The sequence below is a fragment of the Chelonia mydas genome, chromosome 1 (genome assembly GCF_015237465.2).
Source record: "Chelonia mydas isolate rCheMyd1 chromosome 1, rCheMyd1.pri.v2, whole genome shotgun sequence".
In the NCBI taxonomy this organism is placed as follows: Eukaryota; Metazoa; Chordata; order Testudines; family Cheloniidae; genus Chelonia; species Chelonia mydas.
In genome coordinates, this window is record NC_057849.1 from 226,050,128 (window position 1) to 226,071,011 (window position 20,884).

Sequence of the window (20,884 nt, forward strand, 5' to 3'; positions counted from 1 at the left end):
GAGATTTCTATGGAGGATTCCCAGGATATCCCGGTGTACATTAACAAACTTTTCTGCCATGACCCAACTGTGTAGATGCACAGGCTCTGTTGTTAATTTCTGTCCCTTATCCTTCCTCTACCATATAACAAAGTACATGAGCACTCAATCTCCTCTCACCGTGCAGTATCAAAGCAAAATGAACACTTACAGGAGCTCCCCTCTCCTGCATCATGTGCGCCAGAGCTGGAGTGCTGGGACTGGCTAGACCCCTCCGGAGTAGAAAAGAGATCCTGACTCACCACGCCACCGGAAGACTCTGCCGTGTGCTCCACATCATCCTTGAACTCCACTTCTTCATCCACCACTTTGTCCTCAGGGTTGAGTCTACTGGCCACTGCCTCCAGTCCTCCCGAAGTATCCGTGGGGCTCTTGGCAATGGAAGTGGGGTTGCCACCAAGGATAGCATGCAGCTCTTTGTAGAAGCAGCATGTCTTCAACGCTGCTCTGGAGCAATGGGTGGCTTCCTTTGCCTTCTGGTTCACCTACCTCAGCTCCTTGATCTTAGCACGGCACCGCTGCGTGTCCCTTTCGTGCCCCTTCTCCTGCATGCCACTGGCAATCAGCCCAGAGGTATCAAAGTTCCTACAGCTGGAGCAAAGCTACAACTGCACAGCCTCCTCTCCCCACAGACCCAGCAGATCCAACAGCACCAGTGTTCACGCAGGAGCACTTCTATTGCAGAAAGCCAGCATGGTCAGCTGGGAATATGCTGTCTGAACTGTGCACACTAAGCAAACAGGAAGAGGAATTTCAAAAATTCCTGGGCCTTTAAAAGGGAAAGGGTGCATACCTGTGTACCTTCAGGGCAGCGGAGTTCAAACTGCTGAGAAGAGCGGTCAGGATGGGCATTGTGGGACACCTCCTGGAGGATGAGAGTGACATAACCAAGTGCTGTGTCTACACTGATGCTGCCTCACTCTAACTACATCGCAAAAAGCCCTATGCCGCTCGTCAAGGTAGTTTTACCATGTTGACGTAGCAAGGGAGTTACATCAGTGGGAGAAGCATTTTAGTGTGTACACTTCCACTGTTTAGTCGACAAAAGCTGACTTTTATCAACAAAACTGTGTAGTGCAGACAAGGTGCAAGATTTGAAGCAAACAGCTTTTCTTACCTCTCTGGATGTTGCAGCAATTCACAGTTCTTAATACACAGGCTGAATTCCCTTCCCAGCCTGGGATCAATCTCCCCAGTTCAAAGTCTTTCAAGCAATCTTGTTTCAGTAGAGATGGAAGAGGAGAAAGGTGGCCAGGGGCCTTTGATCCCCTTTTTATATCCTGTCCCTTTTACTGGAAAAAGCTCTTGGTGCATCAGGCAGTTCCATGGAATGTGTGAGCTGCCGACTGTCCTTCAGGTGAATTGTAAATTTCTTGATTACAACTCCCCTGCTGGTGAATGGCTGGTTAAAAAGACAATAGTCTCTTTGCACCTGGCTGGATGTTGGCCACCCCTTTGTTGCCTCTGAAGAGCTAGACTGTGGGCATTCCCCAGAGTTAAAACAACATGCTCCAGTAACAAACATATAACAAAATCTCATATCTCCATATACAATGTTAAAATGTGTGAATCAACAGGACAATGATATTCAGCAAATTATGGCTTTTCCAATGATACATCACAAGGCATACTTTGTACAAGATTTCTCATAATTTTGTAAAAGTGGTGATCATAATAGTGTAGACTGTCACAGGGACCACATCAGGTTGGACTATGGATGGAGTGCAGTGAGGAGGCCAGCTTCAGCCATCTATTACTGCAGAAAACAGGGATATTTCTGGGGAATGTGGGGGGGTATAGTCCCTTACCAGCTTCGGATTCCGGTTCCTGCTGTGGTCCTCCTGATGCGGGCTTTCTCAACTGGGTCCGCTGGGTACTTAGGCAGGCTTTTCCTCTAGGACTTCCAAGGTCCCTTCTGCCTCCTCACCCTGTCCCTCATCAGTGTCCTGCAGTATAATGAGGATGGCAGGGTTGAGGAGGGGATCATGACGGAATTCAGGCTCTGTACTTAGAGATGTGGAGAGCACCTGGTCCAGCTCATTATAGCAGGGGCATGTGCCAGGAACCCAAGGTGCTTCATACACTCCAGGCACTGGAACAAAGTCTGGTGAATGCTCACCTCCATTAACTCTCCTGACATATATATATGTTTCTGCTGCTACAGGCAAAGTCATGGAGCATGGTGTACTCTGACCACATATGGATCAGCACCAAGGTGTTCTTCAGAGACCAGGTAGCAGCTCATGGAACGCTCCATGGTGACTGGTACTGATCAATAGCGTTCATGGGAGAACTGAATGTGCTCAGGAGAGGTTGCTAGTACCATTGGCAATGGAGGGCAGGGACCTGTGTAATTTTGGGTAAGGGGCAGGCAGCAAAGGGATCAGTGCATTGTGGGAATGGCTCTGGAGGACTATCGATACCTCATGAACTGGTAAATGCCCCTTGCCCCTGTCCACACTGGACTGTAGAATGGGTATGGGGCCATGCCACAGCGGAGATGTGTACATACCCACATCTTCATGCATGCTGAACTTTAGCACATTAGACTGTTTTTCAGGAACTTGCTTCAGGATTTCAGATGTGGACAATGGGGTGGGGCAGGGGAACGGTTGCAACATAACAACACACGTGCAACCGTGTACATTCCCAAGTGTAGATGGACTCTACAGGTGTGTGGTTAGTGGGTTTCTTTTTTTCCTGTATTGAAGCATGCTCTCTCGGGGCATTTGGCCCTTTCAGTGATGCAATGATCTTCTCTGATGGAGTGTCCTTTTTTGGTGATTTAAGTGGGTTGAGGTGTATGTCCCGGACTTTCTCATCAGAGCATATTCTATGATATCTGAGAGCCTGGCAGGAGATAAACAGGTTTCGTGGTGTGTCTGGAGTAGTTAAGGGATCTGTGGAGGTAAGTGTGGTGATCCATTGGTTTCTTGCATATAGTCTGTAGGGTTACATTGTTTAAGCTGATTGTGATGTCCAGGAAGTTGATGCTGGTGTGGGAGTGTTTGATGAATGAGTGGTGGTTGCTGAAGTTGTGATGGTAATCTATGAAACAGTTTAGGTCATCTGTCCAGAGAATGAAAATATCATCAGTGTATCTCCAGTATCTCATTGGCTGTTGTGGTGTAGTTTTCCAGCAATTATTCCTCGAGGTGCCCCATGAAGAGGTTGGCATATTGGGCAGCCATCCTAGTTCCTGTGGTTTAAACAAAGTGTTTGTTGTTAAGTGTTAAGTTGTTACGGGTGAGGATGTGTTTGAGGTGAATATCTGAGTGCTGTCATTGTCAGACTGCAATGCCTTCATGGTGAGAGATGTTTGTGTATAGGGAGATGACATCTGTCATAAACATAAAGATAACGGTAGCATAAAATCCCTCCTTGCAGCTGTACTGAAACACTTTACCTGTAAGGGTTAAGAAGCTCAAATAACCTGGTTGGCACCTGAACAGAAGGACCAATAAGGAAAGAAGATACTTTCAAATCTGGGGGAGGGGGAGGTTTTGTTTGTGCTCTCTTTGTTTGTTCCCTTCCCAGATGGAGAGAGAGACTGGGCAGGTAAAACATCTCTTGAAAACATACCTGAAATGATCCATCTAAGATTATGAAAATTTTAAGTAAGGCAAGGGAATGCATTAGATTATCTTTTGTTTTAGCTTGTGAATTTTCCCTATGCTAAGAGGTAGTTTTATTCTTGTTTTTTAGAATTGTGAAGCTAAGTCCAGAGAGAAGTCCTCTGTGTTTTAAATCTTTTTTATTACCCTGTAAAGTTACCTTCCATCCTGATTTTGCAGAAGTGCTTCTTTTACTTTTTTCTTTATAATGAAGTTCTTCTTTTAAGAACCTGATTGATTTTCAGTGTCCTAAAAACCAAAGGGTTTGGTCTGTGCTCACATTGTAACCAATTGGTTAGTATATTATTCTTAAGCCTCCCCAGGAAAGGGGATGAAGGGGGGATATTTTGGGGGAATAGGGACTCCAAGAGACCCTTTCCTGCACTTTTGTCTAAATCACTTGGTGGTGGCAGCAATACCATCCAAGGACAAGGAAAGAAATTTGTGTCATGGAGAAGTTTTTGACCTAAGCTGGTAGAAATAAGCTTAGGGGGTTCTTTCATGCGGGTCCCCACATCTGTACCCCAGAGTAGGGAGGGAACCGTGACAACATCCTTGGTGGAAAGGATGGTATTTTGAGCAGGTTGTTAGTGTTGCAGAGTTTCTGGATGAAGTAGGTTGTGCACTGAGTGGATTGAGGATGGTCTCTATGATATTCCCTCAGTAGTGCTGTTACCATAAATGATGGGCCTAGGTTCCTTTGTTTGTGTATCTTGGGAAACATGCAGAAGTCCCTGGGGTGGGTTTGTGGGGGGTAAAAACCAGCAACCTGGAAAATTCCATTTCAGTTCTCTCAAAACAGAATTTTTCTGGAAATTCCCTTCCAAATAAATTTAGCATTTTTGACTTGTCATCCCAATGAGGGACAACGTCATGTTTTTGAAAACACTGTCCCAAATTGGGATGACAAGTCAAAAATGCTAATTTTTTGGGAGGGGAAAGGGACTTCCTTTTTCTAGCCAGCCCTAGAAACAAGTGTTGGGGGAGATGTGCTGGGAGGAGTGCTGTTCTAAAGTTAAATAATACAAACAGGACACAGTGACACAAATGGGAGACAGACCTCAGGAGCAGGCACAGCGTATGGCACAAACAGGAGAAACTGAAGACTGCTTTAAGAGGCACAATGGGGGTGGATCTCGATGGTGCGTGTGTGTGGTTTTATTTTGATGTGGAGAAAGAGAAAGCCAATTAAGAGCTCTGAGTAGGAGAATAACATGGGTGAAACGGCAAAAAAAGGAAGTTGGTTCTCCCCAGTGGATCAGGGAGGCTACAGGAGACTGAGATGTAAATCAAGGCACAGTGGTAGGTTTTTTCTAATTTTTTCAAACAAACAAGGACAGTGTTTGTACAGTAACTAACACAATGGGGCCCTGACCCAGAGTGAGACCTTTGGGTACTACTGCAATACAAATAATGAAGTAGTAGTCCTATTATTACTACTTTTGCCTGACTTATTTAATAAAAGGAATCCTAGAGCACAATTTTTTTAATAATCCAAATTCATCTTCATTTCTGAACAGGAGTTAGGAACAGTGGAAACAGGCACACTTGGAACCGTATTCAGAGCTGGATGCATTCAGTACAGATTCTACTTATGTATCTCAATGAATTCTAGGCCTGGTCTACACTACAGAGTTAAGTCAACGTAAGACAGCTTATGTTGACCTAACTCTGTAAGCATCTACACTACAATGTAGCACTCGATGTAAAATGCCCACTACACCGACCTAATACCACTTCCATGAGAGGCATAGTGCTTAGGCTGATGTAGTTAGGGCAACAGTGTCCGTGTAGACACTGCGTTATTTACATTGCCTGCTGGCACATGCAGGGCTCACAGCTGGAGTCCCGCGCCGGAGGGAACCTAAGAACAAGAACATAAGAATAGCCATACTGAGTCAGACCAAAGGTCCATACAGCCCAGTAGCCTGTCTGCCAACAGTGGCCAATGCCAGGAGCCCCAGAGGGAGTGAACCTAACAGGTAATGATCTAGTGATCTCTCTCCTGCCATCCATCTCCACCCTCTGACAAACAGAGGTTAGGGACACCATTCCTTAGCCATTAATGGACTTAACCTCCATGAATTTATCTAGTTCTCTTTTAAACCCTGTTATAGTCCTAGCCTTCACAACCTCCTCAGGCAAGGAGTTCAACAGGTTGACTGTGCGCTGTGTGAAGAACTTCTTCCTTTTATTTGTTTTAAACCTGCTGCCCATTAATTTCATTTGGTGGCTCCTAGTTCTTATATTATGGGAACAAGTAAATAACTTATTCACTTTCTCCACACCACTCATGATTTTATATACCTCTTTCTGAGGGAGGTGTTCAGTGTGAGCCCTGGCTGTCAGCCCCAGGGCGTCCAGCTGTGAACCCCCGTGCCAGACTGACAGCCTGGGCTCTAAGCCCCCACACACTTAAGTCAGTGCCAGTGCTCCTGGTGAGGACGCACACCACCAACAGAAGGAGGGCATCATGGACGTAAAAAAAACACAGTAATTACTGCTGTGGCCGTAGGTCGACCTAACATAGGTCAACTTAATTTTGTAGTGTAGACAAGGCCTTACTCTTTCAGTTAAAGAGCCTTTATGCTACTACTTGAGAGAGAAGCTTATTTGTGCTTGGCTATAAGTATTGAATCTCATTATGACTTGTTTCACATGCACCCCTGCCAAGTCACTTTTCTTGCTCCCATCTCTAGAGATGGATCCAAATAAAACTCCCAATTCTGAAATCCTAGAACGGTGTGCCCTAAACCAACTCCCATCTGAATTTGATAAGCGGCCTCCATCTTCCTAATGCACTGCATGAAAACTCCAGCGCCAGACATCCCTGAAGTTTTAGGCATCCAAAATCCAAATCTGGTGTCCAACTTCATTAGCTGGACCCTTTCAACCCACCACAAAACCCTTTAGGCCTACTTTGTCTTCTAACAATTTTATCACTGTAACCTAAAGAAGCTGTGGCTAGCATTGCATTTAACAGTTTCTAACCATTGTTGTGTAATGCTTTCTTTGAAAGCATGGTTGAAAATGCATGTCAGATACACTCTCTTTTTACAAAGGCAGGCTTGGTTTCAAATCAGGGGAACAGAAACCTGATATCTGTAAACAAGCAGATTTTCTTCATCATTTGTATAGTACTAGAAAAAATAAAATTAAGAGCAGCTAATATGAGACTTTATTCCGCCTATGTTGAGTGTTTTATATTTCTCCTGCAGTTTCAATTCGATATCATGGTGTTCTTAGCTTGCTGTTCTAAATTGTTGTGTGCAATTAAACAGCTGCTCGTTCTATTTCAGTGCTGGGAAAAGTGATTCCAGTGTAAGCCTGTGCAAAATGCTCCAATAATTAAATGTTCAGGTTGCACAGTATAAATCCCACTTGAGAAATGTTAAAGTTAAGGTTCCTGTGCTGTTGATTGTTTTACGGTATCTAGTTTATGACAGAGTAATACATTATTTACCTACACAGTTACCTATAGAAATAGAAAAGTGGCTGAAATGAAGTTGCTGTTGGAAACTTAATGCAACATCTTAAAATGACAAAGAATGATTAAAGTAATTAACAATCTTTTAAACGTATTTTTCTGGGTTTTTTTTTAAAAAGGAAACAAGGCAAGTGGGATGGATTATGTGCTTAATAAATAGACCTTTAAATTCAGTTCATATGTTAAAATAAATCTTGGTACCCTAACAACTGATATGATATACTCCTTCTGTCTTTGTTTCCCATGAGATTATAATTACATTCCTGCTCTCTCTTTTGTTAAGAAAGTGCCTACCACATTACAGGTGATACTGGAAATAAATAATTATAGTTAGTCCCAATTACACTTTGAAATTCATTCCTCTGAATGGGGTGAAGAGGGATAAATACATTCCTTTTACTGCTGCTATTGTGTGGCTAGAGAAATTCTACAGCATCAGATCCTCAGCTACTCTGAATTGGCATCGCACCTAGCCTCTCTTCTACAAGGTTGAGTCAATAGAGCTGTAGCACACAGATATAAAGGGGAAACTCTATCTTGGCAACAGTAGAGAACAGAAAATTTCAACTTCTGTCCAAAACTAAAACCAGAAAAATATGGCACCTTCTCACTCATCAGATCTATACCCTGTATGTATCTAGTGTTGGATTTGTTGACTTTATGGCAAAAAGGGGCTTTTAAATGCCGTTTTACTCCTGTTTTCACTATGCAGCTGTCACAGATCCACAGGACCGGTGCTAGGACATCAGCTTTGGAACAATCTCTGGGAGGACCCCTCCAGTGGGCCAGACCTCCTAGGGCAGTGGTGCGCAAAGTTGGAGGGGAGGTGTGCAGGAGGTTCTCTGGGGTGGGGGTGGGGCGTAAAGAAATTGGGATCCCACGGGACCCTCTGCCATAATAGCAGGAGCAGGGTAAAAATAGACTGCGTACTGTGAGGTAGGATGAGAGTGGGATTAAAAAATCGTCCTCCTGAGCCGCAAACAACATGAAAGCCATGCCCAGCAGCCTCCGCTCTACGGCCAGCCTGTTCTGCAGGCAGTGCCGTCACCAGTAGCAGTGTGGAAGTAAGAGATTACTTCAGATGACAAGTAATGGAGGAGGGAGGGGTGTGACAAATTCCATGAATGGTAAGGGGGGAGGGGGGGGCGGTGACTGCAAAAATTTGCCCAGCACTGCCCTAGGGGGGTCTCATTCTTCCTCCAGGGCAAGCCACGTGATTTCACTGCCCCCTTAGGAAGGAGCTGTGATCCTTCAGCACCCCTGCTTCACACCATGAGCTCTGTTCAGCAGGTCTAACTGAGGCAAAAATTGCAGAGACCCTAAAATTAGATGTGGTCTGCAGGGAGTGGGGTTCCTTCTTTGATTTTCTCCTTACCTGAAGTTAGGATATTTTTGAGAATTTTGCTGTGTGTATTTCATAAGACACAAACTCTCTTTCATGCACATTGTCCCAGAAGCAGCCTTTGTGCTAGTTGGGTGGGCAGAGAGAATGTGCAGTGATGTCAGAAAGGGCTTCATTAAACCGTATAAAAAGTTTTAGGGTATTTACCCACAGAGTGCGCATGGAAGTATCATTCAACCAATCATAGCTTCTGTTCATTTTTAATTCATCTCTCCATCCTCCTATTAAACTACCTGCCCCTCATTAAGTTTCCATTTTTGCTGTACTGTTCAGAAAAGTTTGGTTAATGTATGGTTACAACGAGACCACTGTATTTTTCCAGTTTCTCCTAACTCAGAAATGGGTCAAGGTCTATTGCTCAAAAATTCCAAAAGCAAAGAATAAAATAAAATCCACCTTTGGGCAAAACCAACTATGGAACAAAATCAGACCCACAAGGTTTAACTTTTCAGAGAGTTTTAAATTTTGTAGTTCCTGAAATTTTATAGAAATCTTTATAAGTGCTTATCTACATGAAGTTATAAGCGTATCAAAACCAGTGTTGACAGTGGAAAATGTTTTGCAAACTAGCAGTCAATTTCATTGACCTTTTGTGGAATTGTCTGTAGTGCTTTAGTATGAAAAGAACTCTACAAATGCACCTGAAATTGCAAGCCCATTAGCAAGAATTTTTAATGAATCTGTAAACTCAGGGGTTGTTCCGTATGATTGGAGAATTGCTAACATAGTTCCTATTTTTAAGAAAGGGAAAAAAAGTGATCCGGGTCACTACAGGCCTGTTAGTTTGACATCTGTAGTATGCAAGGTCTTGGAAAAAATTTTGAAGGAGAAAGTAGTTAAGGACATTGAAGTCAATGGTAAATGGGTCAAAATACAGCATGGTTTTACAAAAGGTAGATCGTGCCAAACCAACCTGATCGCCTTCTTTGAGAAAGTAACAGATTTTTTAGACAAAGGAAATGCAGTGGATCTAATTTACCTAGATTTCAGTAAAGCGTTTGATAGCGTGCCACATGGGGAATTATTAGTTAAATTGGAAAAGATGGGGATCAATATGAAAACTGAAAGGTGGAAAAGGAATTGGTTAAAGGGGAGATTACAATGGGTCCTACTGAAAGGTGAACTGTCAGGCTGGAAGGAGGTTACCAGTGGAGTTCCTCAAGGATCAGTTTTGGAACCAATCTTATTTAATCTTTTTATTACTGACCTTGGCACAAAAAGTGGGAGTGTGCTAATAAAGTTTGCGGATGATACAAAGCTGGGAGGTATTGCCAATTTAGAGAAGGACCGGGATATCATACAGGAGGATCTGGATTACCTCGTAAACTGGAGTAATAGTAATAGGATGAAATTTAATAGTGAGAAGTGTAAGGTTATGCATTTAGGGATTAATAACAAGAATTTTAGTTATAAGCTGGGGACGCATCAATTAGAAGTAACGGAGGAGGAGAAGGACCTTGGAGTATTGGTTGATCATAGGATGACTATGAGCCGCCAATGTGATATGGCCGTGAAAAAAGGTAATGCGGTCTTGGGATGCATCAGGCGAGGTATTTCCAGGAGAGATAAGGAGGTTTTAGTACCGTTATACAAGGCACTGGTGAGACTTCACCTGGAATACTGTGTGCAGTTCTGGTCTCCCATGTTTAAGAAGGATGAATTCAAACTGGAACAGGTACAGAGAAGGGCTACTAGGATGATCCGAGGAATGGAAAACTTGTCTTATGAAAGAAGACTCAAGGAGCTTGGCTTGTTTAGCCTAACTAAAAGAAGGTTGAGGGGAGATATGATTGCTCTCTATAAATATATCAGAGGAATAAATACCGGAGAGGGAGAGGAATTATTTAAGCTCAGTACCAATGTGGACACAAGAACAAATGGATATAAACTGGTCATTGGGAAGTTTAGATTTGAAATTAGATGAAGGTTTCTAACCATCAGAGGAGTGAAGTTTTGGAATAGCCTTCCAAATGTTGTTTAGAAATCTTTGATGATAATAAATCAACCACGACAATGTAAAAGAGAATGTTTAAAGTGCCACAATTTCTTTGTTTTGAAAGCTGAAACTTAAAAGCAATAGTTTACGTACTGCAGTTGCTGTATCCGTTCTTAGTGAGGATTTCCACAATAGCTCCAGGATGTGTCTGCTTGTCTAGGCATATATAAATCACAGCCTTTTAAATTATACACCTTCTCCTATGAAAAACAAACAGTAAACATCACATCACAGTGTAGATGTTAACTTCTGCAACTGAATTCCCATATTTGATTTCATGATAAACTGAGTAAAAGAAAATACTCTGGGGATATAAAGTAAATATAATGAGACTCAATGCCAGCTGTCTTGATTTGGTCTAGAGAAGGGTTGTTGTTCTTTCAATTTAATTTAAATATATCTTGGTCTCAAATCTTTTTACTACATTTATAAGAATTCATATTCCAAATTGGGCAGCCTTCCTGCACACTGAATTCTCACTTACTTCAGTGGTAGTCCCAATACAGACTAGGGCCCTCAGTTGCACAGTAATTAGCCAACTATAGTACCGAAAGCTTATGCTCAAATAAATTTGTTAGTCTCTAAGGTGCCACAAGTACTCCTTTTCTTTTTATGTAAATATAAAGCTCTTAATACAGTGATTGCATAGCTGTTCGTTTTTTTAAATATATAGGGCTCAGTAACGTGGTTAGCAGTTTTACTGTAAAATTACTAATAAAAAGAAATCCTGTCTTAACTTGTTAAACTTTTATAGAAACTTTCAATGATTTACCTTTCCTCCCCCTCTTTTCCTGAAGCATTAAACGGGGATCATACGTTAGGATCAGGTGAGCATATCCCACATGCTCAGTTTCCTGTGACTGCAGGAGACAGGCAGGGGTGGGTCCCACTCAGTGTTCCCTGTCTTTTTGTTTTCCTCATCCCCACACAAAGCTATTCCCTTTTCTCCTAGTGTCTTTACTTGGAAGAAATAAGTAGGTGCTTCCTTTAGTTGATCCTAATTTTCCCCTCCTATTTCAGCAGGTAAGACACTGCATGATATAATAGTAGCTCGAATCAAGTATAGTATAAGTATCATCTTTGAATTGGGTGACCAAATGTCCCGATTTTATAGGGACAGTCCCAATATTTGGGACTTTTTCTAATACAGGCACCTATTACCCTCCACACCCTGTCCCGATTTTTCACATTTGCTATCTCGTCACCCTAGCTCTGATACAGCCCATATCTGGGGAATGATCTCAATATTAAGTCTTCTCCAATTTAATTATTATGTTATTTTTGAACCAAGTGAGGTGCTGGTTCAATATCGTAATGTTTTTAGATGGCCCTTTATCAAATTATTGACACACTTCCCACTTTATATTTAAATTTTCATTGCTCCAAGTGCAGATTCTAGGACCTTGAGGTATTTCAGCAATGCTACAGTTCCAGCCATAAAGCTTTTAATTTTACATAGACAATTATAAAGTGTCTCAAACATATCCAAGTTTCTTTGCTGGTTAATTAATCAATCAGTCTCCCTCTACTTAGCAAACTGAGAGGTTTTTTAAAGAATTGGCAGTCTCTTACTGGTTAACATAGTTTCTGTATGTAATTAAGCTCTGTTTCAACTCAACAATAATAAAACCTCATATTGAAATGTTAAGAGATTTATTGATATGTGACATTGTGTGTGTATGTGTGTGTGTGTGTGTGTGTGTGTGTGTGTTTCTGTGCACACATATTGGGCTACCGCATATAAATATAAACTAAAGCGTTACTGAAATTGTAAAAAGAAACAATTTTCCCAGAGTACAGTCATTCTTTCTTCATATTATCCCCCAAAATGTTTCATCTGTCTTGCTTTCTATATGGTGTCCAGCTCCTGAGCTTTGATGGTGCATGACCCAACAGCCTCAGTGTGTTGCAATTACTTTAAAATACAAACTATTTTCTGGTTTTGCAACACAAAAATTTAAAATATGCAAGTACACCAAGAAGAATCACGAGGCTGACAAAAGGTCATGCATACAATGTGCATTACATTTGACCTCAATAATTAGATCAGTGTGCAATTTCTTTTCTGTGGATAAAAGAAGGGTAACTTATAGTAACTCACCTGGAGTCTGTTCCAACATTCTTCACACACCCAAACAGACGTTTTGGATAGGCAAGGGAATGCAGAATCCAGCTGTTCCTAAACATCTCCTTTTGTCAGTTTTAGGATTAACTTATTTGGCAGAATTGCACATTTATCTTTGACAAGAATAATGACAAAGGTAAAAGAAAAAATTTAAAACTACATTGGGGCAAATTCTCTGCTGCCGTAACTCCACTGAAGTCCAAGGGAGTTACACCAGCAGACAACTGAGCCCATTAGCTTTATTGATTTGCTGAGGAATTACTCCATGAAGCCCATTATCTTGGTTGGTACCTTGTTTGTTGAAATGTCTCATGAAATATTCATTATATGGAAAGAGAACTTGGAATGTTTTTCTACTCTAGCTAAGAAGATTATTGTTGTAAATTTCCCGATGCTGCTTAAAAATCTGGGCGTGCTGCTCTGGCTGATGTTATTGGGGTTCTGAGTCTCCTCTCATATTGTTAATTGGTGTAAATCCAGAGTAACCCTACTGAAGCCAGGGGAGTTACACTGATGTGAAAGGAAAATCGGGTGATGACAACTGTCCCCTGTGGTTGCTCTGAAATGTTACCCTTTAGTTATTGTGTGTCCTAGATTTCCCTTGTAGCTTCCATTGGATGGTATTGTTCAGCTCTTGTACTACACTGTTACGGGTGCAATTAAATGACTGCCCATCCCAGAGGTGGCTGCAATATGGTTGTGGGGAAAGTGATGGCTATGTGCCAGCTACTGGTTGGCCATTATGCGGGTGTGAGGGTGCAAGGAGCCATCTTCTTCTCCATGCGTGGCTTACATAAGGGCCAGGAACAATTGCAGGCCCCGTGCTTTACTAGGTACCAGGGCACACCAGAGTAAGTGATAGGAGAAAACAGCTACCCAATGACCTTAGTCTCTCGTTTCCTACTCCTCGAAGGTACCCATCACCCCAACATGGGCAGGGATTGGTGGGGAGGAGGCAGACACGTTGCTCCTTCTGTTGCCATTCCCCCACTTGTTCTGGTCAGCTGAGCTGGCCGGTCATACCGAATGCAATAAGTATGCTTTAAATCAAGACTAGATGTCTTTTTAGAAGATTGGCAGAGCTCGACCAGCAGTTATTGGCTTGACACCACAAACACTGGGTGAAATTCTATGGCTTGTGTTATGAAGGAGGTCAGACTAAGTGATCCTAATGGGCCCTGTCTGGCCCTAAAATCTATGCATACCCAGGAGTTCAGAGAGCCGCTCTGCCTCCTTGAGACAGCAGCTGTCCCAGAGACCTTAGAGTCTAAGAAATTGGCCCCAAACCATAGTCTGTAAAGTGGACTGGAATCCATCTGCATGATGTGCAAGTTACAACTTTCTCTGCACAGAACCATTTATTTCCTGCCCCAATTCAAATGCTGTGTAAATCTTATTCTTAATATTTCAGTCAGTGGTTTTCAGATCCTGCAACTAAGAAACTGAGGTATTTAAAGGGACAAGTCTGTCCAGTTTCCTTCTCAAAACCATTGTGAACTAAAGGATAGAGGTGGCCAGAAATGTTTAAACTGTTTGTCATAGCAGACCACTTAGGTATTTGCTTGAGACAAAGAGGGCCATGTATAGTCATAATATTATTATAACCAGAGGAGTCTGGAATCCATTACATGTTCTGCTGCCTGCTCTGTAATAGGGTTGCAGTTTTGTGCAGGGAGAGGAAAGAAAACCATAAATCTCAGAAACAGTAAATCCGAGTTAGAATAACGGTGCTGCATCAAACAGCGAGTGGATTGTACAGACCAACTAACTGAGATTTTTTCTTTAGTATGGAAACCATCTGAGGGGCGTTCAGTGGCCTGAGTAGTCTGAATCCAGGGCCCAGTAGACGTACATCCACATCACCAACCAATGCCATCACACGTGGCATCAGCCTCAAAAAAGAGGTCAACGACTGACCGAGACTAAACTACTCTTTCACACTTCAAGGTGGCTCCTTGAGATCAGCACTGATGTACATTGGCAAGACCGTGCCCATGCCGCTTATTATTGCTTTTAGTGGGAGTCAGGGTTTACCATGCAAGCAAGCTCTTTGAAAATACACAGATCAGACTTCAACCAGCAGCAGGTAAACCATTACTACTGTGCAACAACATACAGGCCACACATGTAATGCAGTGACATCCGTAATTTAAATGGCAGAATCAAAAATGGATGAGTATTGACAAACTATACTTGCACATCCCTGTGCATATTTATTAAAAATCTGTTGAAGATTAGGTCAGATTGTGGTACTTATACCACACCCCTGCATGGAGGACAGGGGGTATTGTGGGGGGGGGGGCAACCCAGGAGGAGCAGGTGAGAGACTGTGCCTTGCTCCTAGGCAGGTGGTCTATCCAGGGTTGTGCTGTGCATTATCTGATCCATCCATTAGGATGAACCAGATTAGCATGCTGGTCCTACCCAGTGGGATGGTGCAGACACATGAGGCTAACACTGTGCCTCCATTCCCAGCATCCGCCTCCACCAAGGAAGCAGCAGTGAGCAGATCACAGGGATTGCTGGTGTAAAGGCTCCTGGATGCCTTTCTGCTGGTGTGCGGTAGAGCAAGGAGCACATACAATCTGGCCCCAAATGAGATCAAACAGGTACAATTTGATAAAATGTAAATTTTCAGTGGTCTGCTCTGAAATTTTGGTGTACCTAGAGAATGAAGTGAGCTGTAGTTCACGAAAGCTTATGCTCAAATAAATTGGTTAGTCTCTAAGGTGCCACAAGTACTCCTTTTCTTTTTGCGAATACAGACTAACACGGCTGCTACTCTGAAACCTAGAGAATGGTGTAAGTAATATGCCTAGCACAATAAGTTATAGGCAAATTCAACCTGCCGATGGCTTCCAGGAGACCTATCCCTGTAAGCCCTTTGAGACAGCTGACATACAGGGGATTGGAGTCCCTTGGGTCAGGCTCACCCACTATTTGAGAAACTGCACTGTAGCATGCCCATACAAATTTAGAGCAGGGAGGGAACACATGAGCATGAGGGTTGCTGTTGGGGCAGGCCAGTGCGCACACAAAAACAATTGTGTTCCTAAGTGGTTACAAGACCTGAACTTTGCTCCTGACGAGGCCAACAACAAGGGCAGAGCACAGTTAAGATTTACTGGTATGTCTCAAAACAAGTCAGGTGGGGATTGGAGGGAGGGACCAACGTCCCATTGGCATTAACAGGCATAAAATTAGAGTAAGTGAAAAAAAAAAAACAGGCTCTTAATATTAAAGAAACCTGCAAATTTGAAAGAGGAAATATATAAAAAAATAAGTTATAAACCCGTCATGGGCATAGAAATGAATGGGAGAGGGTTTGTGTATTTAATCATGAGCCCTAATAAGCTGGAACCTCCTGGGATTCATTTTTACAAGTTCAAGTGTCTTAAAAAGAAGTGCAAATTCAGATCTGAACGTTCACCACCCTTAATGTAACAAGCTTGTTTCCTGGCAACTAGAGTTTCTAATGTCAGAGAAAGCAAAGCCCGTATTTCTTAAGTGTCTGCTTTATATATATTTAAAAAAAGTTGTCTGACCATGATGACAAAGGAGCAAGATTTTAAATAAATAAAGCGTATTTGGGGACAATATTTTCCCTGTACAAAGTATTTAAAACACAGTGTGCCTGGAGTGCCTTATGAAGCATAAGTCTAATGGGTGATGCCTGTAGGGGTTTGTTCTGTGAACTGCACGGTACTTTGTTTTACCCCCCTCTTTGCCTCTCCATCAAACTGGGACTGCTGCATTCAGCAGCATTTCACTCACAGCCAGGTCCATTTGTTACTTTGCGTTAAAAGCCTTCTGTGATTAAACTAAATATCAGTGTAGCCATCTGCTTGTGAAGTATGGTCAGAAAATAGCAACTAAAATATTTTAAAAGGACAATTAAAGTCTGTTCCTGCCTGTGCAGACTGGGGGGGGGGGGATAATAAATATAGTGGAATTCGGATTTGACCACCACCCACACTTACACTTTATATAGCATTCCCTGCAGGTGTCTTATGGCCTGAGTGTGAGTTTGGATACACTGGTATGAATCAGAAGTAGCTATTGTAGTAACTGGAGTTATGATTAATGTGAAATCAGAGTCAAGTCCAACTGAGTCTACAGCTGGATTGTGGTTGGGTCTTTTTGGTAATGTCATATCCATGTTTAATTACCCACACAGGAATGAGGAGTGTGTCATTACTAACCTCATCACCAAATGTCTCACTATCTCCATTAGATATAAGCCATTTCTAATTATTGTCTTTGAAATATACCGAGAGTGGCAGTAACCAGTGCAACTAACAGTCAGTGTAGTTAGGTTGCTAGTACTTTTTCCTACCCTTTTGCATCTTGCTAGGACCCAGACACTAAACAGCTCTTTAGAGGCACATATTCTATGTGAAGCAGAACTTCAAAGAGACCTAACAAAATTGGAAGCTGCTTGAAACTCCAAATTTTGCTGCTTAAATGTCACAGTAAAACTTGAAATCAAGCCCAGCCACTTCAAGTACAGCTGAGTGCAACAACTGAACTTCAAAGAAAAGACCCACATACCTCATTCAGTTTGGCCATTGATCTCAATAGCACTTCAAAGATGTCTTGGTTGGCTGATTTCAAGTTCATTTTGCATTTAAAAAGCTAAAATCAGGCATTGACAATCACTCCCAATTTAGCTTTTGTAAATACAGACTCAACTGGAAATCAGACTAGCTGCCTCTGAAGTGCTATTGAGCTGGAGTGCGTCGAGAGCATCAAAGAGAAATACTCAGGCACTGGATTGCTCCCAGAATTTACATTGGATTGTGTAGCCTCAAATTGCTGAATCAAATCTAACCTAAATTAGCAGTGATTAAAAACTTACTGACAGGTTTCAGGGTAACAGCCGTGTTAGTCTGTAGTCGCAAAAAGAAAAGGAGTACTTGTGGCACCTTAGAGACTAACCAATTTATTTGAGCATAAGCTTTCGTGAGCTACAGCTCACTTCATCGGATGCATACTGTGGAAAGTGTAGAAGATCTTTTTATATACACACAAAGCATGAGGAGGTATTTTTTCATGCTTTGTGTGTATATAAAAAGATCTTCTACACTTTCCACAGTATGCATCCGATGAAGTGAGCTGTAGCTCACGAAAGCTTATGCTCAAATAAATTGGTTTGTCTCTAAGGTGCCACAAGTACTCCTTTTTTTAAAAACTTACTGTCAGCATAATATTAGATGGCAAGTGCTAAATCGGCGGGCAAGCTTAGCTATGTCCACTGTTACAGGGGACGCCCTTACTCACATTCTCAAAAGAAGCCAAGGACTGAAGGGACACAGAGACCGTACCAACTTCTCACCTCTAAAGGGGACCCCTCCTGACACTGGGGTAGTTGCATGAAAATGTTTGCACTTATGCTGCCAGTGCATGCCCATTTTACGAACAGAGTACTTCTGTCTCCAGTGTTAGGCGGCTTATTCCTTCACCCACCTACTTCCCTGGTCCTTCTCGCATGAACAAAGCAACAATACCCGAAGTCCAAAGGTGCAAACAATTCAATGTTTATTGAGGTGAACTTCCAGCAAGCATGATTCCAGTTTCCTTCCTTAGTGTCCCCCTTCCCATCTCTGACACCACAGAGCCTTACAAGTGTCCCTGTTCCCATTTCCCACCTTAGCAAAATATGAATCCAATTTCCCCACCCTCATTCTCCCCCTTACTTCCTGATTGACTGCAGACTATATAGTTTTCAGAGTAGCAGCCGTGTTAGTCTGTATTCGCAAAAAGAAAAGGAGGACTTGTGGCACCTTAGAAACTAACCAATTTATTTGAGCATAAGCTTTTGTGAGCTACAGCTCACTTCATCAGATGCATTCAGTGGAAAACACAGTGGGGAGATTTATATACATAGAGAACATGAAACAATGGGTGTTACCATACACACTGTAACGAGAGTGATCGCTTAAGGTGAGCTTGTGGCACCTTAGAGACTAACAGATTTATTTAAGCATCCGATGAAGGGAGCTGTAGCTCACAAAAGCTTATGCTCAAATAAATTTGTTAGTCTCTAAGGTGCCACAAGTACTCCTTTTCTTTTTGCGAATACAGACTAACACGGCTGCTACTCTGAAACCTGTCATTAAGGTGAGCTATTACCAGCAGGAGAGCGGGGGGGGAAGAAACCTTTTGTAGTGATAATCAAGGTGGGCCATTGATGACACCATCATAGGGCCTAATCACATCAGCCACACTTTCAGAGGCTCATTCACCTGCACATCTACCAATGTGATATATGCCATCGTGTGCCAGCAATGCCCCTCTGCCATGTACGTTGGTCAAACTGGATAGTCTCTACGTAAAAGAATAAATGGACACAAATCAGACATCAAGAATTATAACATTTAAAAACCAGTTGGAGAACACTTCTATCTCATTGGTCACTCGATTACAGACCTAAAAGTGGCAATTCTTCAACCAAAAAAACTTCAAAAACAGACTCCAACAAGAGACTGCTGAATTGGAATTCATTTGCAAACTGGATACAATTAACTTAGGCTTGAATAGAGACTGGGAGTGGATGGGTCATTATACAAAGTAAAACTATTTCCCCATGTTTATTCCCACCCCCCACCGTTCCTCAGACGTTCTTGTCAACTGCTGGAAATGGCCCACCTTGATTATCACTACAAAGGTTTTTTTTCCCCTGCTCTCCTGCTGGTAATAGCTCACCTTAAGTGATCACTCTCGTTACAGTGTGTATGGTAACACCCATTGTTTCATGTTCTCTATATAAATCTCCCCACTGTATTTTCCACTGAATGCATCCAATGAAGTGAGCTGTAGCTCATGAAAGCTTATGCTCAAATAAATTTGTTAGTCTCTAAGGTACCACAAGTCCTCCTTTTCTTTTTGAGACTATATAGTAAAACTTGAGTTCCGCTTAGCTATACCTTAACCAATCATTTTCTTGAAATTTAACTAACCAATCCTAACATATTGTAACATGATTATTTAACCAATTGTATCCCACCACCTTAATTAGTTTACACCCAGCAAAGTTAATTAACCAGACAGAGATTATACAGACAATAGGGAAATGGGGACTACAGTGATAGAACAACACAGAAATGAGGATTTCACATCCCAGCTATTGATAAGTGAGTTCTTGCCAGACAGGATGCTATCAAACTAAGTTTCCTTTTACATTTTCTAGGCACTTTCCTTTGTCTGGAGGTGATAGGAATACAATCCTATCCTGATAATGCCTAACAGCCCAATAGCACCTTATTTCAATGAGACTAGTTTGGAATGTAAAGATGTGACCAGTCGCTTCCCAGCTTATGGCTGCCTCTGCCGCTTAGCCAAAGGCCTTAGCCTAAGAACAGGGCCCCAGACTGTCACAGTGAGAGAAGGCCCTTACACTGGCAGACAGCGATTTGATTCTCTCTTTTATACCTCTAGAACTAGCTAAGTGATAAGAATACACCTAAATTCTTAGAGTATAGGCCTTTACAGACAGGCCTGAATATCTATATCCTAACACTCAGGACCGTCAGTTCTGAGCTTCTCACAAGCAGTAAATAAACTTGTTAAAAATGTGCTCGCGCACACACACAGATGCAGTCTTAACTAGAGCTGGTTGAACTTTTTCCATCAAAACTGTTTTTGATGTAAAATTGTTTTCACAGTTAAACAAAAATTTTCAGGCAAAGATTTACAGTTATTGAGTATTTAATTTTTTCAACAAAGTGAAAATATTTCACAGGAAAAACCCCATATTCCTGACCAGCTCTACTTACATCTGGTCTATTATGACAGCGTTTGGATGACCCAGGCAAAATAAGGGTCGATTGTGACACACACACACATACACACAGTCTATACTGCAGCTGGAAGGGTGCTTCTCAGCATGGGCAGATATTTGCTAGCTCTGCTCAAGCTCGTATGCTATAAATAGCACGGGCCACAGGTGCCAGCTCAGGCTAGCTGCCCAATTACAATCCCGCAGGACTCCCTGGGTACATACTCAGGCAGCTAACCAGAGCTGCGACCAGTACCAGCACAGCCACACTTATTTTTAGTGTGCTGGCTTGAACAGAACCAGCATGTGGCTGTCTTCATGCATTGGGAAGCTCAAACCCAGTTGCAATGTAGACTTAAGTGATAGTCCCTCTCCTAAAGAGATTGCACTCTAAAAACAGAGACAAGTGAGGGTGACAAAGAGCTTTGTGAATAACTGATTCTT

At 42.2% G+C, this 20,884-nt stretch overlaps 1 protein-coding gene and 1 long non-coding RNA gene across 7 annotated transcripts in view; one reads left to right on the forward strand and one right to left on the reverse strand.

Annotated features, from left to right (window-relative positions):
- Positions 1–20,884, forward strand: part of SHISAL1 (shisa like 1) — a 283,823-nt gene that overhangs the window by 233,119 nt on the left and 29,820 nt on the right. For 5 of the 6 annotated variants that reach the window (XM_043537934.1, XM_043537920.1, XM_043537926.1 and 2 more), the window contains one exon: positions 14,611–14,889. The exons of the other annotated variant lie outside the window; for it this stretch is intronic. In XM_043537934.1, coding sequence (XP_043393869.1) covers positions 14,611–14,680 — 70 coding nt within the window. In that variant the 3' untranslated portion in view covers positions 14,681–14,889. Of the gene's footprint in view, positions 1–14,610; positions 14,890–20,884 lie in introns of those variants that run through there. 6 annotated transcript variants of the gene reach the window in all.
- Positions 1–20,884, reverse strand: part of LOC122464028 — a 143,853-nt gene that overhangs the window by 22,549 nt on the left and 100,420 nt on the right. The window contains exons 2-3 of the long non-coding RNA XR_006287864.1: positions 10,632–10,738; positions 1,848–1,985 (exon numbers count right to left, since the gene is read on the reverse strand). This is a non-coding gene — a long non-coding RNA (uncharacterized LOC122464028). The remainder of the gene's footprint in view (positions 1–1,847; positions 1,986–10,631; positions 10,739–20,884) is intronic.